The sequence below is a fragment of the Phaenicophaeus curvirostris genome, chromosome 7, assembly GCF_032191515.1.
Source record: "Phaenicophaeus curvirostris isolate KB17595 chromosome 7, BPBGC_Pcur_1.0, whole genome shotgun sequence".
Lineage (NCBI taxonomy): Eukaryota > Metazoa > Chordata > Aves > Cuculiformes > Cuculidae > Phaenicophaeus > Phaenicophaeus curvirostris.
The window spans coordinates 35,827,105-35,851,229 of NC_091398.1; the positions used below are offsets into that span (position 1 = coordinate 35,827,105).

General features: G+C 40.5%; 1 protein-coding gene across 2 annotated transcripts in view; it reads left to right on the forward strand.

Moving 5' to 3' along the window:
- The window catches only part of THSD7B (thrombospondin type 1 domain containing 7B), a 329,828-nt gene that overhangs the window by 288,190 nt on the left and 17,513 nt on the right, over nt 1-24,125 (forward strand). Inside the window, exons 17-21 of one of the 2 annotated variants that reach the window (XM_069861551.1) lie at nt 5,070-5,203; nt 5,948-6,101; nt 16,547-16,688; nt 17,984-18,099; nt 18,773-18,890. In XM_069861551.1, the coding sequence (XP_069717652.1) occupies nt 5,070-5,203; nt 5,948-6,101; nt 16,547-16,688; nt 17,984-18,099; nt 18,773-18,890 (664 nt within the window). The remainder of the gene's footprint in view (nt 1-5,069; nt 5,204-5,947; nt 6,102-16,546; nt 16,689-17,983; nt 18,100-18,772; nt 18,891-24,125) is intronic. The other variant, XM_069861552.1, reaches the window with a different exon arrangement.

Here is a 24,125-nt window from a genome sequence, read left to right on the forward strand (position 1 = left end):
GTTGTAAGAAGGAACTATCAGCTTTAAGATAGTTTATCAATGATTCAGGGAGTGAATGAGAGCTGGCTTATTTTATTAGGGCAAAACTATAGCAGTTGGCCTCCTAAAAAATACCTTTAGTCTTCTTTCCTTTAATTTATTTAGAACTGTGCCCATCAACTTGATTTGAGGAGTCAAGTGTTAAAGTATTCCAGATTAATTATGGCTACAAAGTGTGACAGAGTGGTTCTATGAAAGTCAGCAGCAAAACTCCCATTAACCTTAATCAGGTGGCATTTCACCCCTAGGTTCATTGAGCCCCAAACCCTGGCATATGAATATGAATAAATATTGAGGATAGTGGTTCATTTCCTAAAATGCTAAAAGTATTTTGATGGTGTTTATTTCTTGAAAGGTCAAAGGCAAGGCACTAAGGGATGGAGCCAGGCTGAGCCCTTAGGTGCTGAGCTCTGCAGCCGTGCACAGGTCTGGTGTCTGCAGCTTCTAGCATCACTCCAGAGGGGAGAGAGCTCTGAGCAGTGCAGAACACCATGTCCCTGTGCCTATTGCATGGAATTCATTGAGTTTATGTCCTTCAGGACATGGAGTGTGGTGATACAGCTCTACACATGTATTTCATGGCTCAATCTGAAGTTTTTTGTAAATGTGTCATAGTAGCTTTGCCTAAATTTGGTGAAGGGTGAGCATTAAGCAGGTTATTTTCAAAGGAACTATTGTATTTGTGCTTGGGAAGAGGAGTGGTGTAGCTGGACAAGGGACGTCTGTATCTGCAGCATCGGTAGCAGATGGTGAGTGTGATGTCGGCCAGGATACCGAGATGGTTTGATTTGAAACTTGGACACATTCTGTGTAGCAGACAGGAATCTGTGGGAGTGCATCCAGCCCCCTCCAGGCTCAGACACTTTGGGTCCCTGAGTTGTGTGAGGAGTGAGGATACCACATCCCACCCCACCCTCTGCTCAGGGTCGGGACAGGGTGCTTCCATGGACACAGGAGGTGAGAAGCGATCCCAGGTTTCCCTGGTTGGTAGGACCCAAAGAACAGCAAGGCTTCACCAAAATCCTTTGCAAATGCAAAATCAAGAACATTTTCTGTTTGACCTCCTTAAGAACCACAGCTGTTAGCAGAAGATAGGAATGAAAGGCTTTAAGGCCTGTTGGGGTTTTTTTATCAAATACCAAAAAAGAGGAATTTGAAGTGATTAAAAACAAATGATAGCAAGCCAGGAGGGAGGAAGGGGAAGAAAACGTCCTGTGGAGGGAAGGAACACATGCCACGTCACTGTGGTTTTAACTGCAAAGATAGTCACAAATTATATTCACAGCTTCCGACTCGCATACCCACAGAGTTACAGTGGTGGAAATCTTGCATCTCTTTATGACTCCCATTTAAAAGGTGTGACATAGTCTACCAATACACGTTGTAACTTGCTCTGAAGAAATCTGTCCCTTTTAATGGCACATGGTGATTATTTACACTTTCTGCTGTCTCAATGATGCTACTGGAGTGGGCATTGCTCAGCATTTATGCAAGGCAGAGGAGAGAGGTTGTTCACAGGTGGTGAACACAGTGATCTCAGCACAATAACTTTGTAAAATAAGTTGTTTGTAACAATTATATTTGGGGGTTTAGATGACAAGTGTAACCTGGAATCCTGACGGAATTGGAAGTACCAGTCGGTTCAGCAGCAGACTGCCCAAAGAAGGCACAGCCCGATGGAGCTGGAGGCTCCGAACTGGGTGTTAAGGTATCACAGGGCTTGTGTGCCCTCCTCCGTGTGCTGAGAGTGATGTCTGCAGAGGAAAAGAGCTTCTGGGGCTTTATGTGTAGTTGTACTGGCTTGATATTATTAGACAGCAGAATACGAATGCTGTATTATTGTGATCCTGCCTGCTCTTGAAAGAGTGCCTCTGAAGTATCACTTCACATCATGTGTTTTTGTGTCACTGTACGTGAGATATCTGGTTTGTCCTCACACATTTCCTCTAATAGATTTTGGTTCACGTGGCATCCCAGTCTTGACTAAACCCTGCTCATTTTCTTACCCAGAAATCCTACCAGGTAAATGCGACAGGAGGTTTTGGCCACCAAAATACAGTTGTGGTCCATTTCTTGTGTTAAACCTGCACTGCAGTCTGCAGGTGAGCTTTGATGGTTCGAAGTGCTCTGAGGTCAAATAGATTTTAATACAGAGCGATAAGAGTTCACTGAGACAATGAACTGGGATTTCCAAGCTCTTGGTCTGGCCCAAGCGAGCAGCAGAGTCTGCTTGCTGCAGGCAGTGGGGTGAGTGCTGAAAGGATGGCAGTGCTCACCTCTTGACTTGTGGATTTCACAGTAATATCCTCTAACCTTGAAGAAGAGCTATTAATTAAAGCAAAGCAAAGAATCGTAAATCCCTAAAGCCACAGTTTGTGCTGCTCTGCCCCAGCTGCCCCACTGTGTTTGTAGGGACAAAGGCAGCACCTGTGCCATCACCTACTGACCTCTCCCAACCTTATCTTCCTCTCCAAAAGTCTAAAGACCAGGAACAAGGCTTCCCCTGCCCTCAGTTCTTAATAAACTTATTGATAAGTAAGTTTTACCTCCCTTAACACAGCCTGTTGAGGCATCTGCTCCCTGGCTTGCGGGTTCCCTCCCCACTGGCAGCCACTTCGTGCAAATTTGGTGCTTTGTTCTCTCTAGATTTTTGCCTCTGCTCTGTGACGAGGGAGACTGATCATGCCTAAAGCACATGTTTCCCTCTTCAACTAATCGTCTCCTGCAGTCAGCAGTATGTTTTGTCAGACAACATAGCCAGAGCATGGTTGTTTTTTTTTCCTTCCTTCCCTCCTGTGGAGCAAGGAAACTAATAAATACTCCCTGTCTCCACATCCATCTCCTGGCTGTCTTTGGGGAATATGAAGGCTTTGCGGTGCCTAAAGAGGGATTGTTACTCTCCCTGGTGTGCACAGGGAAACGGCTACGGCAGTCAGTAACTCTCTCAAGGTGACAGGCTGGCTGGGGTGAGATGGTGGCATCGTGACAGGTCATTGTGCTGCCGGTGCTGAGCACAAGTCCTGCTCAATGAGTATTTTCTATCTTTGCTCTTTTGTACACTAGTTAATGTTATTGATCATGGCTGCATAGCTAATTAGGGGCATTTCTGGTGCTGCTTGCTCAGTCCAGGAAACTTAGGCTCTACGTACACTATATACAATAAACAGATATCTGTATATCATATACTTGGGGCAAATACCACTGCCTCAGCGTGCAGAAATTATTAGCCGATACCAAGTGACTGCAGTGCATTGTGATCTCTCAAAGAACTTTCTTTAGGCCTGGTGGAAGCTAGAAGTGTCTCACACTGCCTGCACACCCCCAAAAGGCTTGAGGGCTGACCCTGCTCGCTTCTGTAAAACAAGGTGGTTGTACCAAACGGTGTCGTTGTGTGTGTTCCAGCCCAGCTGTAACAGTTTTAATAAATTTTGCACATTCTCTCATGTTATTTGTGCACAAACTGTGAAAAGGTATTTGTGCTTAATAATAAGTAGGAAAAATCATAATAATCATACTACTGCCTTTGCCCTCCTCATTCTCCTTCCTTTCCCCTTCCCCTGCCTGAAAGGTGATGCTCTTACTTTTTCATGCTGTGCTTCCCCCCAGCATTCCTGACTTCTACTGCCCGCTCTCCCTTTTTTTTCTTCTTCATGTATTTTGCACTTTTTAGCCTATCTTATTCTCTCCTCTCTGCCAAAACCATGCACAACGTTTCTAAAGACCCACAGTTAAAATTAGTTTCTGACATTTGCTGTTCCTGTGGGATTTTCTTTAGCAAGTTTTCTTTTCATTAGGTGAGAAGGTAACTTTCTGATGGGGCACCAGTTTGGTTTTCTGGCTCGTATCTCAACCTCCCTGCCACCCACCTCAAAAATGTTGCAAATAAGGTTTCTTTTTGTTGTGGCCACAAACTGTGTAGCCATAATCTTCTATTTTAAAATGAAGGGATAAATTATTAAATCTGTGGCTGAATCTTTCGAGGGGGGAAGGGTTGGGAGGAATTGATAGGAATATTGATAGGATATTGATAGGAATGGTTGGACTCGATGATCCAGTGGGTCCTTTCCAACTTAGGGGTTTTATGACTTTATGATTCTATGAATGCTGTTAATATAGTTATTGTAATAGTGAGAACCAAATGACTCTGCAGTGGCAAAGCTGAGGAGCTTTTGGTGTCTGGAAGAAGAAATTTTAGGTGCGCTGTATTTTTTCAAGGCAGTGCGTTGTGCTTCATACAAAGCAACAGAGAACACTGAATCTTCAAATCAGCTTCTACACACAAACTGGATTCAAAATAAATAACTTTTATTCATCACCATAATAGAGCTGTTGATACATTCATTTGTTTAAACCTAAAAATCTGCTAACTTATTGTATCTCAGCGTGCTGCTTAACAACCTGAATATCCAGCACCATTAAAAATGTTTATCAAGCTTTTGGCTGTATCTTTCTCTCTGCATAGATACCATAGTTCAGGTGAATACCTGGTGGTGTTTGATTAGGAGATGTGTTAGAGATAAGTCACTTGCAGGGAGAGAGGCATTTATAGTTTTTGTGTATAAAAATGAAATTTATAGGACACGTGAAATTCCATTCTTTTATGTTAAATGGCTTACGAGGACATTTTAGAAGCAAAGGTAAATGCGTGCTGATTTTAAGTTTGTACCTTCTGAAACACAAAAGGATGCAGTACATATAGTCCTGGTGAATGATGTGTGATAGATTACAGTGAGAGCAGTCAGAGCAAATGAAATTGTAATGGAGTTCCTCTTCTGGCTGCAGGAAATAGCTGTTATTTATCCTGTTTCCTAAGATGCTGCATGCATACTATGGTTTATTATATACTTAAAAATCCCTTGGCAAGTCAATAATGAATAAATGAACTTAAAGCTATTACAACACCCTTAGCCTAGGGAGTGTAAGCCAGGATATTTTTCAGTGTGCTCTTTTCCTAGGTTTGGCTGAAGCAATTCTGCAGAGATGCTAACCTGGATATTTAAATGAACAGTTTTGATTCTTTCTCCTGGCAGGTGTATGAGGCAGTCCCATGCTACAGCGAGTGCAATCAGTATTCTTGGGTAGTAGAACCGTGGTCTCCATGCAAAATCAACAGCGAACAAAATTCCCTCCACTGTGGAGAAGGAATACAAACAAGGGAAGTCAGGTGCGTGAAGATGAAAGCACAGGTACACCAGGTTAAAAAAAGCTGCTACATACTTGCAGAAAGCTACAATATCTGGCCATCTTACTGTGAGTACATTGCTGAGTCCAGTATATTTTAAATGAAACAAAACATACATTTATGTGCAATGGTTTACACGAAAAGTGTCTCAGAGATGCACCCTTTGTTAGAATCAGGATGTCTTTGAGGAAGAAGGCATGATGTTAAAATTAGAATTCTTCAGCCTAAATGCCATATATGCATAAAGCCCCCTGAGATTCAAAGCCTCAGAATTCTGATTTTTTTAACATTTTTCCCAAGTAATGGCACTGCACGCACTGGTGTGACGTTCGTCATCAGTGAATATTCAGTCCCCAGGCATGGGGAAGCACTAAGTTATTTACACATGTTGGGCTGTTACTAGCAGGAGCGCAGAGGTTTGTTCTTGCTGGTTGTCGTTTTCTGTTTGCTCCTCTGTCAGCTGATCAAAGTTAAAATCCCTCTGTATGAAGTTTGAAATGTTTATTTAAAGTAATTATTGAAATCTGGGAGTAACAAGAGCATGTTGTACATCTAGCTGGTTTCAGCTGGCATTAGCATGATTGATTCTACACTTTGACCAGCCGTGGTGCATATAGTATTGTGTTACCTATAGTGTCCCATATAGGGATGAGCAGTGCTGTTGTTATCTATCACTTCTGTAGTATGCTGGTGATCCTCTAATGAAAATGTTTGTTTTCTTTGTAGGTGCGTGAGTACTGATGAGGGCCACGGAGGGGAGACTGTGCCCAGCGCACTGTGTAATCAGGCGGAAATCCCAGACGTAATGCAAAAGTGTAGCTTGTACTGTCCCAGTGAGTGTGCAGTGTCTGACTGGGGACAGTGGAGCCAATGTCCACAGGTAAGCTCTCTGGCTTGTGTCTCTTGCTCCTCGTGTGTCGGTCTTCTCTGTCTGTTAACCATTTAATGAGTTATTTTCTGACAAAGTAACTTATTTTCTAAGAAAGTAAATTATTTTCTGAGGGAAGTCAGGCTTAATGGATCCTGCCAGCGTGGTTGAATCTGGAAATTTTTGTATTTCTACAGAGCCTGAGCCACAGCGAATTAGTAAAACACATCAGCTATTACTGTAACAGCTGATTCCACTCATCCTTGTACTTGGTCTATGGGAGAGGACCCACACAAGTAAAGGGACCAGTATTGTAGCTGTGTTAAGGGCTGTCTGTGTTAGGAAATATTTACAGGGGAGAGCTCTGAGAGTAATTCATAACTGCCCTAACAAGCTGCTGGTAGACCGTGGTGGTGGCACTCCTCTGGACAGGTCTTAAGCCTGAGGGAATGGCAGCTCTCCCTTCCCAACAGACACTATTTCTGTCCAGTGTCTCCTCCTCCTCAAAAACTTGAGGAAAGATTTGAGGCAACAGCAACAGAAGGGATGGCAGCAAGATGTCTGAACGATTTGTCATGTCACAAAATACTCAAAACTTTGTGAATTATGCAGGGATTCAAGACACCAGCAAGTGCTCTGTGTTTTCCTAGGTGTGCAAGATGGAAAGAAGCTGGAAATTCTGTCTTGTGAAAACTCTCTGGCCTCAAAGCATTTGATTTCAAAGACATTGTTTCTTTCTGATCCGTGTTGAAATAGGTGCCGGGTTTAATCTCAGGGGTTTTGTAATAGACTTGCATGATGTATTTAAGTGACAAACATGTATTCATTGCCCCTATGTTAACAGGACCATTATAAAAATTCTGAGTGGTTATTGGACAGGTATTTATACTACTGCTGACACAGGTAATTTCCTTCCATAATATTTTGTGTAGCATATCAATATACTCAGTAAAAACATGTCAAATAAAATCTTGTGTTTCATTTCCTGCATTCGCCGCCTCCTGAGCGCTATAGCTTTGATGAAGTATTACACTCTTGCAACCGATACAGATACTTGGATACCTTTCAAGGTCCCACTGTGGTTGGGCTGTTTCTTTGCCATTGGCTTTTTTTTTTTAAAGACATAGATTGTCTTCATTTTAGCACGCAGTAAACTAATGCAGAGCTCCTCAAGGTTATTGGGAATTTTTCAGGTACCTTGGTGGCAGTCATTTGGTTTCACAAAGGACTGCTCAAAGTTTTAAGCATGCAAGTACTCTTCAGAAGTCCTGAGTGTTTACCTGAACACCTCGTTTTGGCAATGGTGAGGCCTCTGTAGCCCACAGAAGCCAGAAAGGGACGCTCAGAGCTTGTGGGCTGTACTCCATCAGGCAGCATAGCTCTTGGCAGTCGCAAGTCCAAGTGCCTCAGTCCCTGTGTCTCCTTGTACATCCTTTTGCCATGATAGATGTTAATTCATAAATGTGAGGGCATCTGCATGGCAGTGCAATTAACTGAACAATATGTTTTCACAAGCTGTTCTGCAATGCTTTGTTGTGAAACTGAGATGACTGTGTGCAGATGGAGCATGTGTTTAAATAGTTCTGTCCAGATATGAGGCAATAAACAGCTTGAAGTTTTATGGACAGATAAAACTCTCCCTTTGAAGAGTTTACAGCAGTGCTGTCTCCCTTTTATAGCTACTCAGGCTATTTGTGTTCCTTTGGTTTGGGGAACAGACCACACAGCACAGTCTCTCCTGGGCTGCACACACTTAGCATCTCCAAGGAAAGCACTAGGTTTGCTATAAGTGCAGAATGGCTGTACCAGAATGGTGGTGTATCTTCAGTCTGTGTGGGGGTACTGGTGTGATGGGGCAGGGATTGAGGCCAGCGTGGTGGCCAGGAGTGAGGCGTTGCCAGCACCAAGGTAATTAATGCTGCCTTCCATCTCCTGAGTCAGCACTAGGACAGGTGGTGGACATGGTTGCTGGAGTTACAAAGGCAGTGGAGTCTGTAGAACATCTTGTTTCATCTTTGAGAAAAAGGAAAGATCTATGTGTGATCAGTTGAGTAGCTCCACTGATTGCAAGTGAGAGCTTGGGTCTGGACCTTGCATGGAGACCTTACACGTAGACACCCAAATATAGGAGTCTATATCTGTAGCTGAATCTCTTGTTAAGTCTTCTGATCAGAGCTGTTGTGTTTCCAGCCACTTGAAGTGTCTTCCCATAGAGCTCCCAAAAATGTATCAGTAAATTTGCATGCATAGAATATCTTGCTCATTAGTACTGTCCATTTAATTGTTTTTAAGGGAATTCTACTCACTAGCTGGTGTACTCACACATGATCTCCGATTCATGCCAGACTGGAAGTAAATTCCTGTCTTCTGAGGATGTGTAAAATGCTTTTGGACATTCACCAAAAATCCATTTTCTAAGTATGGCTTCTTTCTCTTCCCCAAGTAATCTGAAAAATTTGAAGGATCACATTATATTGAAATGAAAAAGCAACCCCATACATCCCAGCTGCTCTTTTCCAAGCACATTTGCATTTCATATCAAAATAGTTGGCACTCCTGTAGTCATAGCGCTCTTGTGAGGCAGCTGCCAAAGAGCGTTCTGGGAAATCTTCCTGTACCTCTGGTCATGTTTGGCTTGCTGGAGATAAAGAGGATTTATGAAACTTGACAAATTCTAGTTTGTTAGAAATGAGCAACAACAATTTCAGCTTCATCTTTGCCTGAGTAGCTCTTTGATTTGAGATATTTACCCAAGATTTTGGTCAGGTGAGAATTCTTTTCCAGTCACTTTGGTGTTCTGCCTGTATTTTATAGTGTTGATAATAAATTTATACTGATAGTGGAATAACTAACTCTTATCAGGTGAATATAAAAAGGCTTTTTAGATTATCCAGTTTACCTTTTGTCAATATGTCATTGTACTCTGGTTACTTTCTAGGGTATCACTTGGTTTTATCTTGTAGCTATACTCTTCCCATGTGAATTTTCCACTTCCAGGATAATAAACGATCTTGAATCTTGTTGAAATCAATGACTCATAAAAGTGGCGACTGCTTTGTCAATAAGAAGTATTTTCTTCAATACTTCTTTCTGCTAAAACATTGTATTTTTTCTACATTTTTTTTGCTGCATTTCCCTTTCGCTTTCAAATATTTGTGGTTCTGGAGTGATCTTTTGTAATTTCAGATACTCCCACAATTATTTTATGTGTATTTTCCAACTGAACCGCAGTTTTTGCATCTTGATTAGAGCGTTATTGAAGACTGCTGCACAAAGCTAGATTTTCATATTTCCTCCAATGGCACTTTGCCATGACCCAGAAACACAGCCATCTGAAATGTAATACTTAGAGGTTACTTTTGAGGTTTTGTCTCTTTACCGGGTTCAAGAAATTCATAATTATTCATTTAAAACTTCCCTATTCTCACATTCTCTGTTGTGAGAAATAAATTCGAAGTGGTTTCCCCTCTGATTGAAGGATAGTTTTTTGGCTCATGAAGTTTTCTTCTTTGTCGCTAAGTAACATCTACATAACTATCAAGGCTTTAAAGCCATTTAAAATAACAGCTTGAAGCTCTCTAGTCAGAAAAAAAAATCACGAGCAAATTAGATTGACTTGTATTTTGCTTTAGAAATTTCATATTCGTTCCCGCTACAGTAGTGTGTTCAGTCAGACAGCATCACTTGATTGCTCAAAGACCCAGCTAAACAATCTGGAAACTGAAATCCTATCGTCTTTGTTGCATATTCAGTGATCGAATAACATGCACTACCTGCAGCACCTTGACTTTTTATTCATCTGACTTGTAAATATAATTAATTGACTTCAATTGAAATCATCAAAGCATTCTTCAAAAGAGTTAATATGCAAGTTGTACTACGAGTCCCTGAAATAATCACCTAGAATTTATTTTGTTAGCTTTCTGCTGCCGTGTGGATAGCTGTCACAGCCCCTGTAGCTGAGCGGAGTGGCCTCCTTGTTTGCCTCAGCTGTTGGCATTTCTAGCTGCTAATTCTAAGAGGTCTGAAATTAGTTAATTATAGGAGGTTATACATCTAGTGAGTGAGAACAGCTGGCTGTGTTTCAGTGAACATATTTCTCGTGGATCAATAGCGATGTACAACGCTCAGGACTTGTGACAATTGAGTTATTATTCTCTTAAATCCACGTTTGGGGATGTAATATTGCAATAACTGATTGTATTAGAAGTGGCACTAGGCAATACAGCTGACTCTCAGGTTTTGCAGTGGCTTTCATCTTAGATACAAGTTGGAGTCATTACGGTCTGGAAATGCCAACTGGAAGAGAAATTGTGGTCTCTTGTAGACACTGAAGCTCACTGTGTGCATTACTGAAGTCTTCATCATGACTAGCATGTAGTTTTGGCAGAGGACCTGCAGTATGCAGGCTGGATTGAAGAATGAAGCTTGCAGAGTTGTATTTCTAGCCTAGGGGATAATTTATTCAGGTCAAGCATGAGAATTATGCTCGTCCAGGGCTTTTCTGGAAGAATGTACACTGCTCCTTACGCATAGCTGTGACTTGATTTTTTTTTTGTATGGCTTTATCAAAAAGTTAGTAACTGCTGCATCTTTTTAGATTCATTGTTTTATTTGTATTCACCTTTATTAACAATCACTTTTAAATCGTGATGGTTATATATGGAAGCAGATGAGGTTTCAGAATCTAGATGCATCTCAAAAAGAAAATTTATGCAAATGCATTTTCATTTCAAAAGACTGCTCATGCTATTGTAAATGGCTTGTTAAATTGTTACAAAACATCCACATCAGCATGAACAATATACTGGTTCATTGCACTGTTAAAAATAGTCAATCCTGTTGCTGCCAACACATTTACCTTAGTTTGAGGTTGTATGTTTCCTTATGAATAGCCAGTTAAATATAAGGTGGACAGCTATTTATAGCGCGGTATGCATTGTACAAGCTTTTTGATAAATTAAACTGCATAAAGGGCTCTATAATGGGTACAACCTTTGTGCAGTACAATTATGATGCATATGAAAGCTTAGATCAATGAATAGCTGTTAAAATCCATCACAAAGAAGGTCTAATAACATATATTAATGTGTGATATGTTAACAGCTCTTACTCTGGAACTTAGAATTTGTAACCTCACGGTTTTATTTGATTTATTGTCCTCTTTCAGAACAAACTTTCTGTGCTTTGTATGTTCTGTTATTGTCTGGAGCAAACACTAGATACATCCTTTGTATATGTTTGTGTCCCTTGCTTTTTTTCTTAGCTTAAAATAGTGACAAGTGGTCATTGTGAAAAATGTCATTGACTCAAAGAAATATTTAAAAGTGCAGTAGTTAATAGTGCCCAGAATTCCTCCATAGAATCGAGATGATGGGTTCTATAATTTCTAAATGGTCCTTTGGGAAATACTCTGACTCGTTCCTCCCTTAACAATTTAGGTTTCTTTCATTGCTTCAGAATATTTTGTTTCTCTAGTGGTGTATATAATATGGTCTGTAGATCTCTGAATCTAGCTCAACTTTTTCACACTCCATAGAAAAGAATAATGGAAACAGATTTAATACAACAAAATTGGTTGGGACAGTATAACTATACAGATAAAGTAACTTACTGTCTCTGTGTATGCCATCCTACTGCTATTAATATGTGACCTGAGTTAGGTCCCCATTATAATTTCCATCCAGAAATTAAATCCATTCCTATCACTAATACAAAAGGAGGCACATGCTGAATTACGCACTGCGTTGCTTACAGTCATCAAGAAGGAATCTGGACTAAATCCAACAAAAAATGTAGTCTGTAAAATTTAACTGCCAAACTGGGTTGACATATAACCTTGAAGGTACATAGAATTCTCCAGGCCTCTGACCTTCTACCTCCATGCATCACAGCTACCTCTGCCTCTTAGGACTTGCTTTCACTCTTGTATTTATGGCCAGTTGGCACCCATAATCATCCTTCTTTGATGCATAAATCTTTATTTCTAGCCTGGGTGGTGTTGGAAATAGGTTTTGGTTGTCTAGAATAGAGGCAGAAATTAAACAAAGGTTTTTCCGCTTGCTAAGCAGGCGCTAAACTCTGATGGTTCCAAGGCTGCAGCAATAATTACTTCTCTTTACTGTAGTGCAAGCCCTCGGGCAGAGCAGAGCCTCAGTTTTCTGGAAAGGTAGGTGACGGTGCTGAAGCTCCAGAGTTGCTCTTACTGCAGTTCGCTGGAGGTGTCCCTGGAACTCGGACACAAGGGAGAGGCTGAATTTTACCCCACGTTCTTTTTCTCTTACCTCTGCATGAGGTGTGTGCAAAAGCTGCTTGATCTGGACCCCGCCACGAGTCAGTGAGTTCTGTGAACGTGGGGACCTTCAGCACCTGTACGGGGTTCTGTGTTGCACTCAGTTCAGCCGTCACCTGGCTCTGACACTTCCTAAATCTATCTTAGTAAATCATTGCAACCTAAATCTACAACCTTGGCTTTCAATTTCTGTGTAAGGAGATTTCCTTTTATACCCAATTCTACCCAATTCTACCCTATCATTACATATCAGATTCTCCAATTAATTTCAGGATTTGTAGCCACAGGCATAAAAATAAGTGGCATGACCATAAAGAGATGATCTCAAAAATACAGATCAAAATTAAACTCCAGTACTGAACGCTTCCATTGTACATACCAGCCTTTCTCTTAAGAGAGCTGTTGTCTGTGCCTTTTCCTCTTTCCTTGTGCTTCCACTGTAGGGGAAGTTTTGGCTAATGCTGGGCACAAACCGGTTGTGATTAGCTTACAGGAGGTAGTGGCTGACTCAATGGAGGAATAATTAACAGATGCTTTATCTGTGATCAGTGAAAGTATGAGTTATTAATAGAACAGTAGGAAGTAAATTAATGTCTTTGTAAGTATAGCATCCACTTACTGGGAAGAGAAGAGTTGTAGATGAAGAAACTCAGTAGAGGGTTGCATAATCACAGTGGGTTTTATTTATTTAACCCCTCAAAATTGTAGATTCATGCATGCTTGTGATATGAAACTTGGATTCCTAGCAAGGTAGAGCAGGTGCAGTTTTGATCCATGAATCTGAATGGAATCTTCGCTATTTTGTATGGAAGATTATTTGAAAAGTCAAGTTGTTTTTGTAATTTTCTTCATTTGTGAGAATATTCAGAGTCAACCCCTTCCATAACCTGGCCCAAATCTTAATTGATTCTGTGAGAATTTCTTACTTTAATTACTTGAACTTTATTCTTTGAACTTAATTGAACTTAATTCTTTCTTTTGCTGCCTTTTCTATAGTACTACTGACCGGTATTTCTGCCCTACTTCCTAAAAATGTAATTTGCCATTGGTGGTGGTTGTTTTTTCTCTCAGTATTTTTTAAGATCCAGGTTCAGGACTGGTTATATGCCATTGGTAATGATGGCAGTGGTGACAAAAGTAACATAATATTTTCCTCCCACTATGCAGCTTACCCACTTCTCTTTGTTATTGCTTGTTAATACTCTCAGCATCTCCCCACTGGAAGCAATCTCTCTTCTAGAACTTTCACTGTTTGCTTTCCCTAATGATTTTGATTTGCCTGAGCCGTTCCTCAACATTTACCATGTGGTAAATATTTAATTTTTCCACCCTGGGATTTTGGAAGGGTCCTGAAGGGGTTGTGCACTCAAACCCCTTGAGATTCCAGGGTAGGTAGATACAGTCTTGCTCCTTTGAAAATCTCAACTTTCATCTGTTTCTTTGCAAGTAATTCCCTCCTGCCGCTTATTCAGTTCCATATATATTTGGCTCAATTTTTTACATAGTTAACTTGAAAGAGTAAGGCCAGAAAATCAATTATAAAACTAAAATTGACTTCTCAATTGACGTAAAGAGAAATTCAACAAATAATATTACAGGATATTAGTTACAGTTTGCCGACTTTGAATTTTTGCATGTTTCCTGTGTACTCAGCTTGATTAAATGAACGCTTTTCCTACAGAGATTCTTTATTATTCAAAACTAGTAAAAGTGCAGAGCTGACCGCATCAGCTCTGGCTTCTAAACAACACGGCTCATCAGCACAGTGAGAATGCTGGCTTCAGACCTGCAGTAAACCAGTCATTTCTTTGAACCCTGGCAAACACCAGAGAGATTTTGACCTGTTTGACTGGTCTGCTACCCATCAGGGGGACATCTGAGAGGGAAAATGGTCCTGCTAGCCAGTGCGTGCACAGTGCTGAGCTGCATGAATGCCCTGTAATCCAGCACAGCAGGGGTGCATGCTGGTGGGGGAAGAGGGGTACTATTTTATTCAAAGAAGTTACTTATCTGCAAATGATGCATATTTTCTGACTACAATTTCTTATTTGGAAGGGAGGAAAGGAGGCATTTCCAGGATGGTGCAGACTTAACTTCTTTCACAGCATTCATTGATTTTTTTTTTTCCCATTGGTAACACAATGCAGAGAAACATTAATTAGGAGCAGCTACTGCAATACCTTCTTTGATTTCTTTTTATTTGTTTTGTTTTATTGGCAAATCATTTAAGTTATTAGTGTTAGTTGTGAGGATGAACAATCAAATTAATTGTGGAAAAGGCAGCAAAGTATTGGTAAACACTTAGCATAGGTTTAATTTTCAGATAATTAGGAATGATTGGCTATTTTAGATGACCATGGATATTCAAATAAGATTACCATTTAAAATGATTTGACAGGGTGTGTGTCAGCAATAAGAACATAATAGAATTTCCTTCATATAGTGTAAGAGTAAGGAAAATAGGCCCTGACAAAGTATTTTAAGAGCAGACCAGACTTTTTTCTAGTTGTTCTGTTTAGTTATGGTATCCTCTGTGCAACTTATCTAGTCTCTAGCAGTCTGAGATCTGCTGCAATGCCGTGACATTTCTTTTTAATATTCACAGTACAGGAATTATCCATACTTTTACCTGTGCAGGGTTCAGTGTTTGCAGACAATATGCTGCATGATAATAAGCTTGTGTTTTTTGTAATTAAAGTACTCTGTAGAAAAATGTGTTAAGTTCCCAAGTGTTTATGAAAATCTATTTCTACATGCATTGTTGTTTTCTTTTCTTTACTGCTCCTGAGCAATATTTGATCCTAATAAGGGATTGTTAGGAATTAAATAGTTCATCTTGTTTAGTAAATGGCTCTGGGTTCTTCTAATAGAGATTTATTTCCATTAGGTTTGCAGGGGCTGCTTCCGTTTACCCATTCTCACTGTACAGAATTGTTGGAAAACTCTGCTTATTTTCAGTTGGTCAGAGCCCCTGCTCTTGGTGCTGCTTTTCTGTCCCAGCCTTGCAGCTGATATTACTAATTACATATTTCCATAATCACCCTGGCTTCAGAATAGGCTTATTTAGACTTTTTTTGTGATTTCATTTAGTGAGAAAGAGTAGCAATCCTTCATGCTCTTCACCACCCATAAGCCTTGACCAGTTTCACAGGCATTTAATCTTTTGACTGTGACTCCTTCCTCCTGGAATAGTTCCCCTTAGCATGAGATGTGGATGCAGCAGCACTGCATTCCCCATGGCCCTGCCACTGCTTGTGCTATAGCCCCAAATTAAGTGAACCAAGGGAAAAGCTTAACAAATGTGTAAAAACAAAGCCTAATAAATGCGTAGGCAGAGCTGGGTGATATCTCCTTGTGACATCCAAAGAGAAGAGCTCTCTTGCACAGGAGACTGCAGGAGGGGATTTTTAGGGATGAACAGACGCTTTCCTTTACTTAAAAGGAATGTTTCTTGCAAGGCTGAAAGCCACAATTGTTAAGTCTGCAGCAAAATGGAAAGGAAAACAGCCCCATGCCACAATGCTAAGAGAGTGAGGATGGCAGGCTGCTAAAAAAAAAGGAGCTTTCATGCCTGTGATGTACAAACACAAATGAAAACTGGTCTCGGTTGGTTCATCGTCACATGAAAATGTGAACAAGGAAATCCTGTTTTATAGGCTGTTGGACATCAGTATTTGCATCACATACTTGGAGAAGTCACATCGTCGTCTTGTCGGCATCATAACTGATATGCAAGTACAGATTCCTAGAAATGAAAGCTTTGCTGAAACATCAGTTACTATTTGAAAATGCATTAATTGTCCCAGGAATCTTGTCTCATTATCCAGCACTATCGCATTTTATTAGAAGTTGTGGAAAGGAGAGCACAGCAGAATGGCATGGTTTCTGTCCTGTTGTCCCCCAGGATCCTTACAAAAAAAAATGTAAATAAGTAGTATAGGAGTACCTAGAATAGCCAAAGCAGGATGGGTGAAAGATGGCTTATAGTAATATTGGATTTCTTACCTTTGAACCACATTTCTTTTCCTTCTTATGCTTTAAGAATCTTTAAAACAGAAGCATGATGATTATATTGTAGCTCTGTATGGCCGTGGATGTACATGTAACAACTCCAGTTGTCTGTATGATTTACTAGGGTCTCTTGTACTGTCACTTCTGTATATAGGTATGTGATCCGAATATTGTGCAAACCCGAACTCGACAAGTGCTAAGGTCTTCTGTCAATACAAAGCCCTGCCCTGAAGATTCACAAATGAAGCCATGCATTCTCAACCAAAATTGCTTCCAGTATCAGTACAATCTAACAGGTACGTAGAACTTTCCAATACACTCTTAGCAGGAAGTGACACCAGTTACAAAATATATTAAATCGAAAGTCTGCTTTTCCAAATATTTTTGCATAAAGGACTCACCACCTTAGTGGACAAATGCACAAATTTTGTATTTATGTAGTCATTGCAGGTATACTGGAAATAAAACAGATTAAATGAGTTCTTTTTGGTGGGTTATCAACAGAAACAATTACAAAATTCCAGTTCAAAGAGTATCATCCGTGTGAATCGGCTGAATTTAATAATACCCAACAAAAGTCCGGTCTGAAGACTATATTGGTTATGTGGGTGGGCATAGGATATTCAGAACAAAAACGTGTTATTCAGAATCTCAAAAGCAAATAGATCTGTGGCAAACAAGCTAAAAACAAAATAAAAAAAAGGAAAAATTCCTTTTGTATTGACCAGTTTGGATAAATAAGAAGTCAGAGAGAGGATAGGAGATTTAAGAGGAATTTGGGGGTTGGTGAGAAGGGAGAACAAAGCAGAAGAGAATGTTACATCTGAATATAAACTCAGCCTGTTTGAAATAAAAGTGCTAGAAACACACAGGCAGCAGGATGATGCCTTTTTTATCATCACATTTCAAAAATGCAAAACACTTATGTGTTCATGTTTATCAGAGGTGGAAGAGACAAAGTAATAGGTTTTCTTCTCATGTGCTTCCTATGTGTTGATGGCGTATGGAAATTTTTGTGGTTTGTGTTATGTTTTTTGTTTATTTTAAATAGTGTTTTAAGGCTTATTTTAGTTTAGTTGTATTATGACCATCATTATTTTAGACAAGTAATAAGAGATGAATTTTATTCTACTAGAAATACTATTTTTATTTCACAAGTAATAGACCATAGTTTTAAATAATGGAAAGATATGTCTTAAAGCAAGAAATAGGTTAAACCAGAGTTACCCTTCCGAAACTTTCCCAGCTACTTTATCAAAGTAAAATTTTACTTCAGACAATACAGCCTTGTAAATACACCAACTGGGTTGAACTGATACTCTTTATCAGTGTTTAACAGTTTTCTGTGCACTCTGAGGTACCAGTTTTGTTAAGGAGATATCTGAGTGCAAAGTAAGGAGTTTCTCCTCTGAGACTTTCTCAGTTTTAAGAGCAACTTTCTTTTGTGTGAGTTGTGCTTGGGTTTCGAATGCTGTGATATGAGAAAAGCACTGCGTTACGGAAAGGTAACCCATGTGTTGAGTTAGAAAGATGTGAAAACAGAATGATGGCCGTGACCTGCTGCGCTGCATCCTTTGCTTTGTCTCTTCAGGCTGGAGCGGGTGCCAGCTGGGAGCCAATGCCACCTGTGGGCGTGGAGAGCGGCGGCGCCTCCTTAGCTGCCAGCGCAGTGATGGGGCCACTGTCAGCATGCAGCTCTGCCAGCGGGTGAGAATGGCGCGCACGGCTGTGTGGGGCAGGGAAACACCTGGAAGTTCATTTTATTTCTAGAAAACCAGTGCCTTCTGACCCACATCCATGTGTTTGGTGCGGGGAAAGCCATGGTTGGGTGCTTTCGGGAACAAAAGCATCCCTGGGGTGTTAGTGGGTGGTATCACTCCTCGTCTCAAAAGTGTGGGGCACGACTGCCAATCCTGCACCATCCCCATGGCTCCAACAAAGCTGGTCACCACAGAGATTGTGCCCTACTAGGAGCCTAAGATTGTCCTTTCAGCTCAATATCCATACTCTGGGGGACTGCGAGATGTGAAATGCTTTGAAACTGAAACCGTTTCTCCAGTTGTAACCTTGGGAAAACTCTGTGTAATTAACAACATTGGAATCCAGCTAGAGATGGGATATGGCTTAGTGTTTGATAGGAATGGTTGGACTTGATGATCTGGTGAGTCTCTTCCAACCTGGTGATTCTATGATTCTATCGAGGTGCTGAGGGGCATGGTTTGATAGGAGTGGTTGGACTCGATGATCCAGTGGGTCTCTTCCAACCTGGTGATTCTATGATTCTAATTCTCGGTTTCCTGACTTGGTGCACAGCTGTGGCAGGAGGTGGCCGGGGGAGACCTGGGAAGGCTGATGCTTGTGTTTCCTTGTCATCTCGCAGCTTCACCTGGAGAAGCCCGTGCAGACGAGCAGCCCTTGTGTGGTGGGCTGTGCAGTGGACTGCCGGCTCTCGGCATGGTCAGCCTGGTCACAGTGCTCCCATACCTGTGGTGCTGGCGGTGAGTCCCTACCTGCCCTCCTGCCCCTTTTCCCCCCAATACTGCAGCAATGGCAAGACCCCGAGCCCCGAAAGGGCTTATGCAGCCCCCGAGCAGGGGGCACAGGCATCACGCTGACCACACCAAACCCTTTGGAGGTGACATTTGGACAGTTTTGTGGTCCTGAGGCGTTGGGTTTTTTGAACAAAGCAGGCTATATTCAAAGTACTCAGAAGTGAAAAATGCAATTTAGGAAACCAAGTGGACAGATGCCTAAAGGTTTATTTTATTAATTCATTCAGACTCTCAGAATTCAGTCACAGGAAACATTAACCCCAGAGACAGGAGGAGTATGTAGAGCTAGCAAAGAGTTGGGGAGCGTTGCAGGATTCTTAAGAAATGGATAAATACAAATCCTCTGGTGAAGTTACTATTATCAACGTAATTATATCCCACTGAAAAAAGTCTTTTAAGAGTATTTTTCATCATCTAGTGTATGCCTCTGTCTCTGTCTTGTATCCACAGGTTCCTTAGTACTTGTATGACTCCAGTAACTTCACTGAGGTTTTCTACAGCCAGTAATGTTCACCAGTATACAAAAAGTGAAATCGTTAGGACCTTTTTTCTAACTTTATATCATTTAAAAAAACAATTTAGATATTGACATAAGGAAATGTGTTGAAGCTTTTATACAAAATAAGCTCATGACATTATTTCCCAGGCTTCTGATGTGCAGTAGATGTACAGCTAATGGTCTTGAAGATTCAAGACCCATAATGTGCATTTGAATCAAATTCACTTAAGGTCAAAAAGAAAAAGCTCTTAACTTCCAGTGATTCCTTCAGATGGATTTTGGAGATCAAAGCATGTTCCAGAAAAAGCTTAATATCTGAATTAGTGGTGTTCTTTCTTTGCTGAGCTTTTAGCCCTTTTGTAAAGTAGTGTGTTCTTAACAGAAATGAATAATTCATAGACAGTGCTCTAACAACAACACACTAGGAATGCTATTAATTCTAAATTTTATTTTTTCTTCAAAATCCATTTTGGAGCATTAATGCTCATGTTGCTGAATGGACTTAAATTATTTTTTTGAGTGTTCAGTCACTTACCAAAATAAACAACGCTACGTGTGCAAAAGCAAGTGCTATGTGTGAAAAAGCAAATCGTAACTTCTTTATCATCTTTAGCACATTAAAGGAGCAGCTCATCGTATATAATGCTTGAAGGCTTTTTTGTCCTGAGCTCTTACACTGCAAAGGGAGGTACTCAAGTAAAGGTGTGTCTCATTCTGCTCCTGTTCCTGAAATGCTTATGTAAATCCTAAGGTTTGGCTAAGGAGCTGATGGTTCCCAATACATGTAAGATGCAACCGGTTACTTCATGTCCTAAACGAGAGCTTGGCTTCTGCAGAGGAAAACTGGAAACATCCGTGCTGTGCCAAAGCAGACCTCAGCTCTTCCTGGGAGCATCCTGGCTGTGGGTGCCAAACATCGTTAAGACTACTTTGACCCACCCAGTCAAGCCCAAGCTCAGTTCAGTCTATGTGTCACCTTCTGTTCCCCAAAGATCTTAACTCCATTATAGTGTTAGCTAACGAGCTGATTTGGTTTGTACAGTTCAGGACAGGGACGCGTACGATTTAAAAGCTGGAGATACTGTTTTGTGAACCTGTGGCAGCTAAGCAGCTGGGAAAGTCTTAAAATTACATCATAAGGAAGCCAAGTTTTGCTCAGTCCTTCTCTGTCATCTGAATAGCTTCGCAGGGACTGAAGAGTCTTGCGGATCACATCCCAAACCAGGAATATCAGTGAAACACAAGTACTTTGCATCCATGTTATTCCGAGCGCATGGTTTATTTTACTGCAGCCCCTGTCCTGATCTGAGTTTTGCTGCAGCAGCCACATATGAAGCTACACTGACATAAAATATCCGTGATGGAGGGACCTTGGCACTAGTCCTGCAGCCATGGCCTTTGTGTGGTTCCAACCACATACGTCATTTCAGGTTCATCACTGAGTTTCAGTGGGTTATAACTACTACCTGATGATGGTATTAACAGAGAAGACATTAATTATGTACTCATCTACTGGTGGTACTTCACAGATGAATGCAGCAAAGGTTTCCTACCCAAAGGTTTGTAGACTGCAATACATTTGAAATCATCATGAGTTTCTCACAAGCATTTGTGAGAATAGGATGCAGCTTTGAATTAGGCAGGGGAAACCAAAGGATGACAATAAATGAACTGTGGGAATTGGCTGTAGTAAACACTGATTCAGCTTCTCTTTGCCAAATAAGTAATTGCCCATTATTTGATAAATCTAAAATGTAAAACTTAGTTGCAGGGTTCTCAGAAATAATTCACAGCAAATCAGTTGTACACAGCATTACTGGCTCTACTTACAATAATATTCTGCTTTTCTGGTTTTTCTTGGAGAGTGTGTGAAGGGCTTGCTGAAAAGCCATAAACAACTTCAAAGAGAAATATAATTTAAATATAATTCAGATCAAAATTTAGTGTTGCTGGATTTACGTTTCCATGTGTTTCTTAGGCATTGTTACTAGCATTTTTATTCTGTCTGTCTCCTCCAGTAACAGTTTGCTGTGATGTGTTTTAATGGACAGTACCTTTCTCTCTCTCAGGTTTTATGGAACAATGCATTTAAACATGAAGTGGTGCTGCTGTGTATGTGGCACTGATGGCTAATATGGTTCTGGTACACAGCAGCCAAAGGCGGATATATTGATTTTTATAAATGATGATGAGTAAAGTAGATCTCTCTTTCCTGCCTCCGCTGAGCCTACGGAGATGTGTAACTGATATTTGCCGGTTGCAGCTGCAATTCTGGGCAGCATCTGTTCAGAATGCTGGCTAGGGCTTTAGGCTGACTTTAGGTTATATATTAGGGTTCCTCATATCAGTTGCTGTACTGCTATGAAATGATGTATAGTACTGTGTTAATGGATGATGCTCCTACGGCCTGAATCAAAGTTACTGGAAAGATGTTTGGTATGGATAATCACCAGCAAATTGTGTTTCAGTTGTTAAAGCAAATGAACACACAAGGAAGCTGATTTTTAATACGTAAATGTTTTCTAGTCTTGTATGATTTCTCCCAAGTCATCTAACAGTAGTGCTAAATAGTATAAGAACACCTAAACCCGTGCTTTGCTACTTATAAAGCTGACAATTCATCAGATAAATTGTGAGGCTTGTCTGGGTTACCCAGGGCTGAGGACACTGCCGTGCCTTCTTCAGTCCTCCAAGCCCAGAAGAAACCATGACCTAGACGTGCACCCCAGCATCAGACTGACCCATGGAACAGAAATGGGGAAGACAAGAATGTTTACGGCTGAAACATTTGGTGGTTGCATTTTTCACTGGTTCATCACCAGTTTGGGAAAGCATTTTTGGTCTTGCCTTCTGAAGAAGAAACTTCTGTGATTTTTTTTTTTTTTTTCTTGCTCAGTAGTTAAACTCATTAAACTCTGGCTTGATAGTCCTGAGAGACACTTTGGGAAGAGGGGCCACTAAAACCTCTCCCAGAGCTGTGGATGCCCCAGTGCCTCCTAGCAGGACTGGTGTTGAGAGGTAGATGCAAAGCCCCATTTATCACCAGTCCCCTTTACTTTTCACTTAACCTAATCTGACCTTCAGGGCTGTATTTAAGTAACTTGATTCCTGCTCTGGTCTTACTTTTTCTTGATAGGGTTGGGTTTTATCTGCTCTGCTCACACTCATCAAACAGATAGCAATGTGTCAGTAATTTTGACCAGGATGAACTCTAGCAGGAATTCTAATCATTATAGTTTCAGCTGCAATGCATCACTTTGTAGGGATGAAGTGCAAGGAATGGCAAGATTTTTTGAGGATAAAAAATCTTATTCTTCTGATCTGAAAATATGATCTGATGTTTTTAAGGTGAAATTTTAGCCACTGATGCAAAATAAGATTTTAAGTGACCAAGCTTTTTTTCCTCTGTTCAAAATCAATAATAAATTTGAGGATATGAAGAAATACTTTTTTTTTTCAATTTTCAGCATACTTTCTTTCTTAATTTTTGTGTCATTTAACACTGTAGAACAGAGGAAGCAGACATGACAAATTCATGGGGAAATTAAAGAAAATTTCATTAGGAAACCAAAGAAACAACTAGGGTTGCTTTGATTCTTCTAGAGTTTGTATTGGAAGATAATTTCAGATGCAGTGAGGTTCTGTTCTCCATAGGCAGCAACAGGTATTGAAAAAGTAAAGATGGGGAGTTTCTCTGCTACTTGAACAGTAACTGGGCACCTAGATGATGCTTGTGGAGTGAGAAAAAAACCCAGAGCTTAAGAAACTCACTGCAGTGATTTTGCAAAGAAAGATTTCAATGAAATTTCTGTCTTCAATGATTTGTTTATAGTATAAAAAGAAAGTGATAGACTAAATGAGTCAACTAACTGCTGACTGTGGTGAATGTAGTGAGTTTAAATGGTTTGGATAACAAACTGTGGGAAGGTAAAATGTAAATAAATACAGAATGGTTGTTAATTCATCTTAGAAGGAAAATGGTGTTTTCTACTCAGTGGTCTTCCCATTTACATTTTGCTAAAAGGTGTTAAACAGAGTGTACAAAAGGAAATTATTTCTTTAATTAAAATTTAAAATTGGTGAATGCTTCAAGGCTAATTCTGGCCTGTTGGGCAGGAGAGGGATGCTGTGGGGTTTGCAGGCAGCAGGCTGAGGTGTTTCTCTTCCCTTGCTTTCACTCCAGGTGAACTGCAGGAGTTTCTTACCTTTCCTTTCCTCTCAGCTGGTAGGATTTTTTCCCATCTCCTAATGTATCTGATTCTGTGATGGCTGAATGCACAGTCATGTGGATAAGAGCTTTTATCATCACTTCTCTTACAAACTCCCCAGGTTCAGGGGATGAGAATTGGAAAAGGAAGAAGTCTTAAAATTGGTTTAAATGGGTTTAAAAATGGAATTCGGTGGTTCAGCATTGTATAGGTAAGAGAGCTTGTTAAGATATCTGTCAGTACCTTTTTCAGGTGTGACTGCATTTAATTTTTATTTCCTAACATATTTTTGGAAACCCTGCTATGTAGACAGTCACAGTTATTAAAGATGTACCTTAAACCTGGCTGTCTTATTAAAAAGTGCATGTATAAATAGCTGGGAGAAGGATCTGGCTGAATATTGCAGCCTCCCCACTTCACTGGGGTGTTTGCTGCCCACCACCCTGACTCCCATCTCCTAATTGCAACTAAATG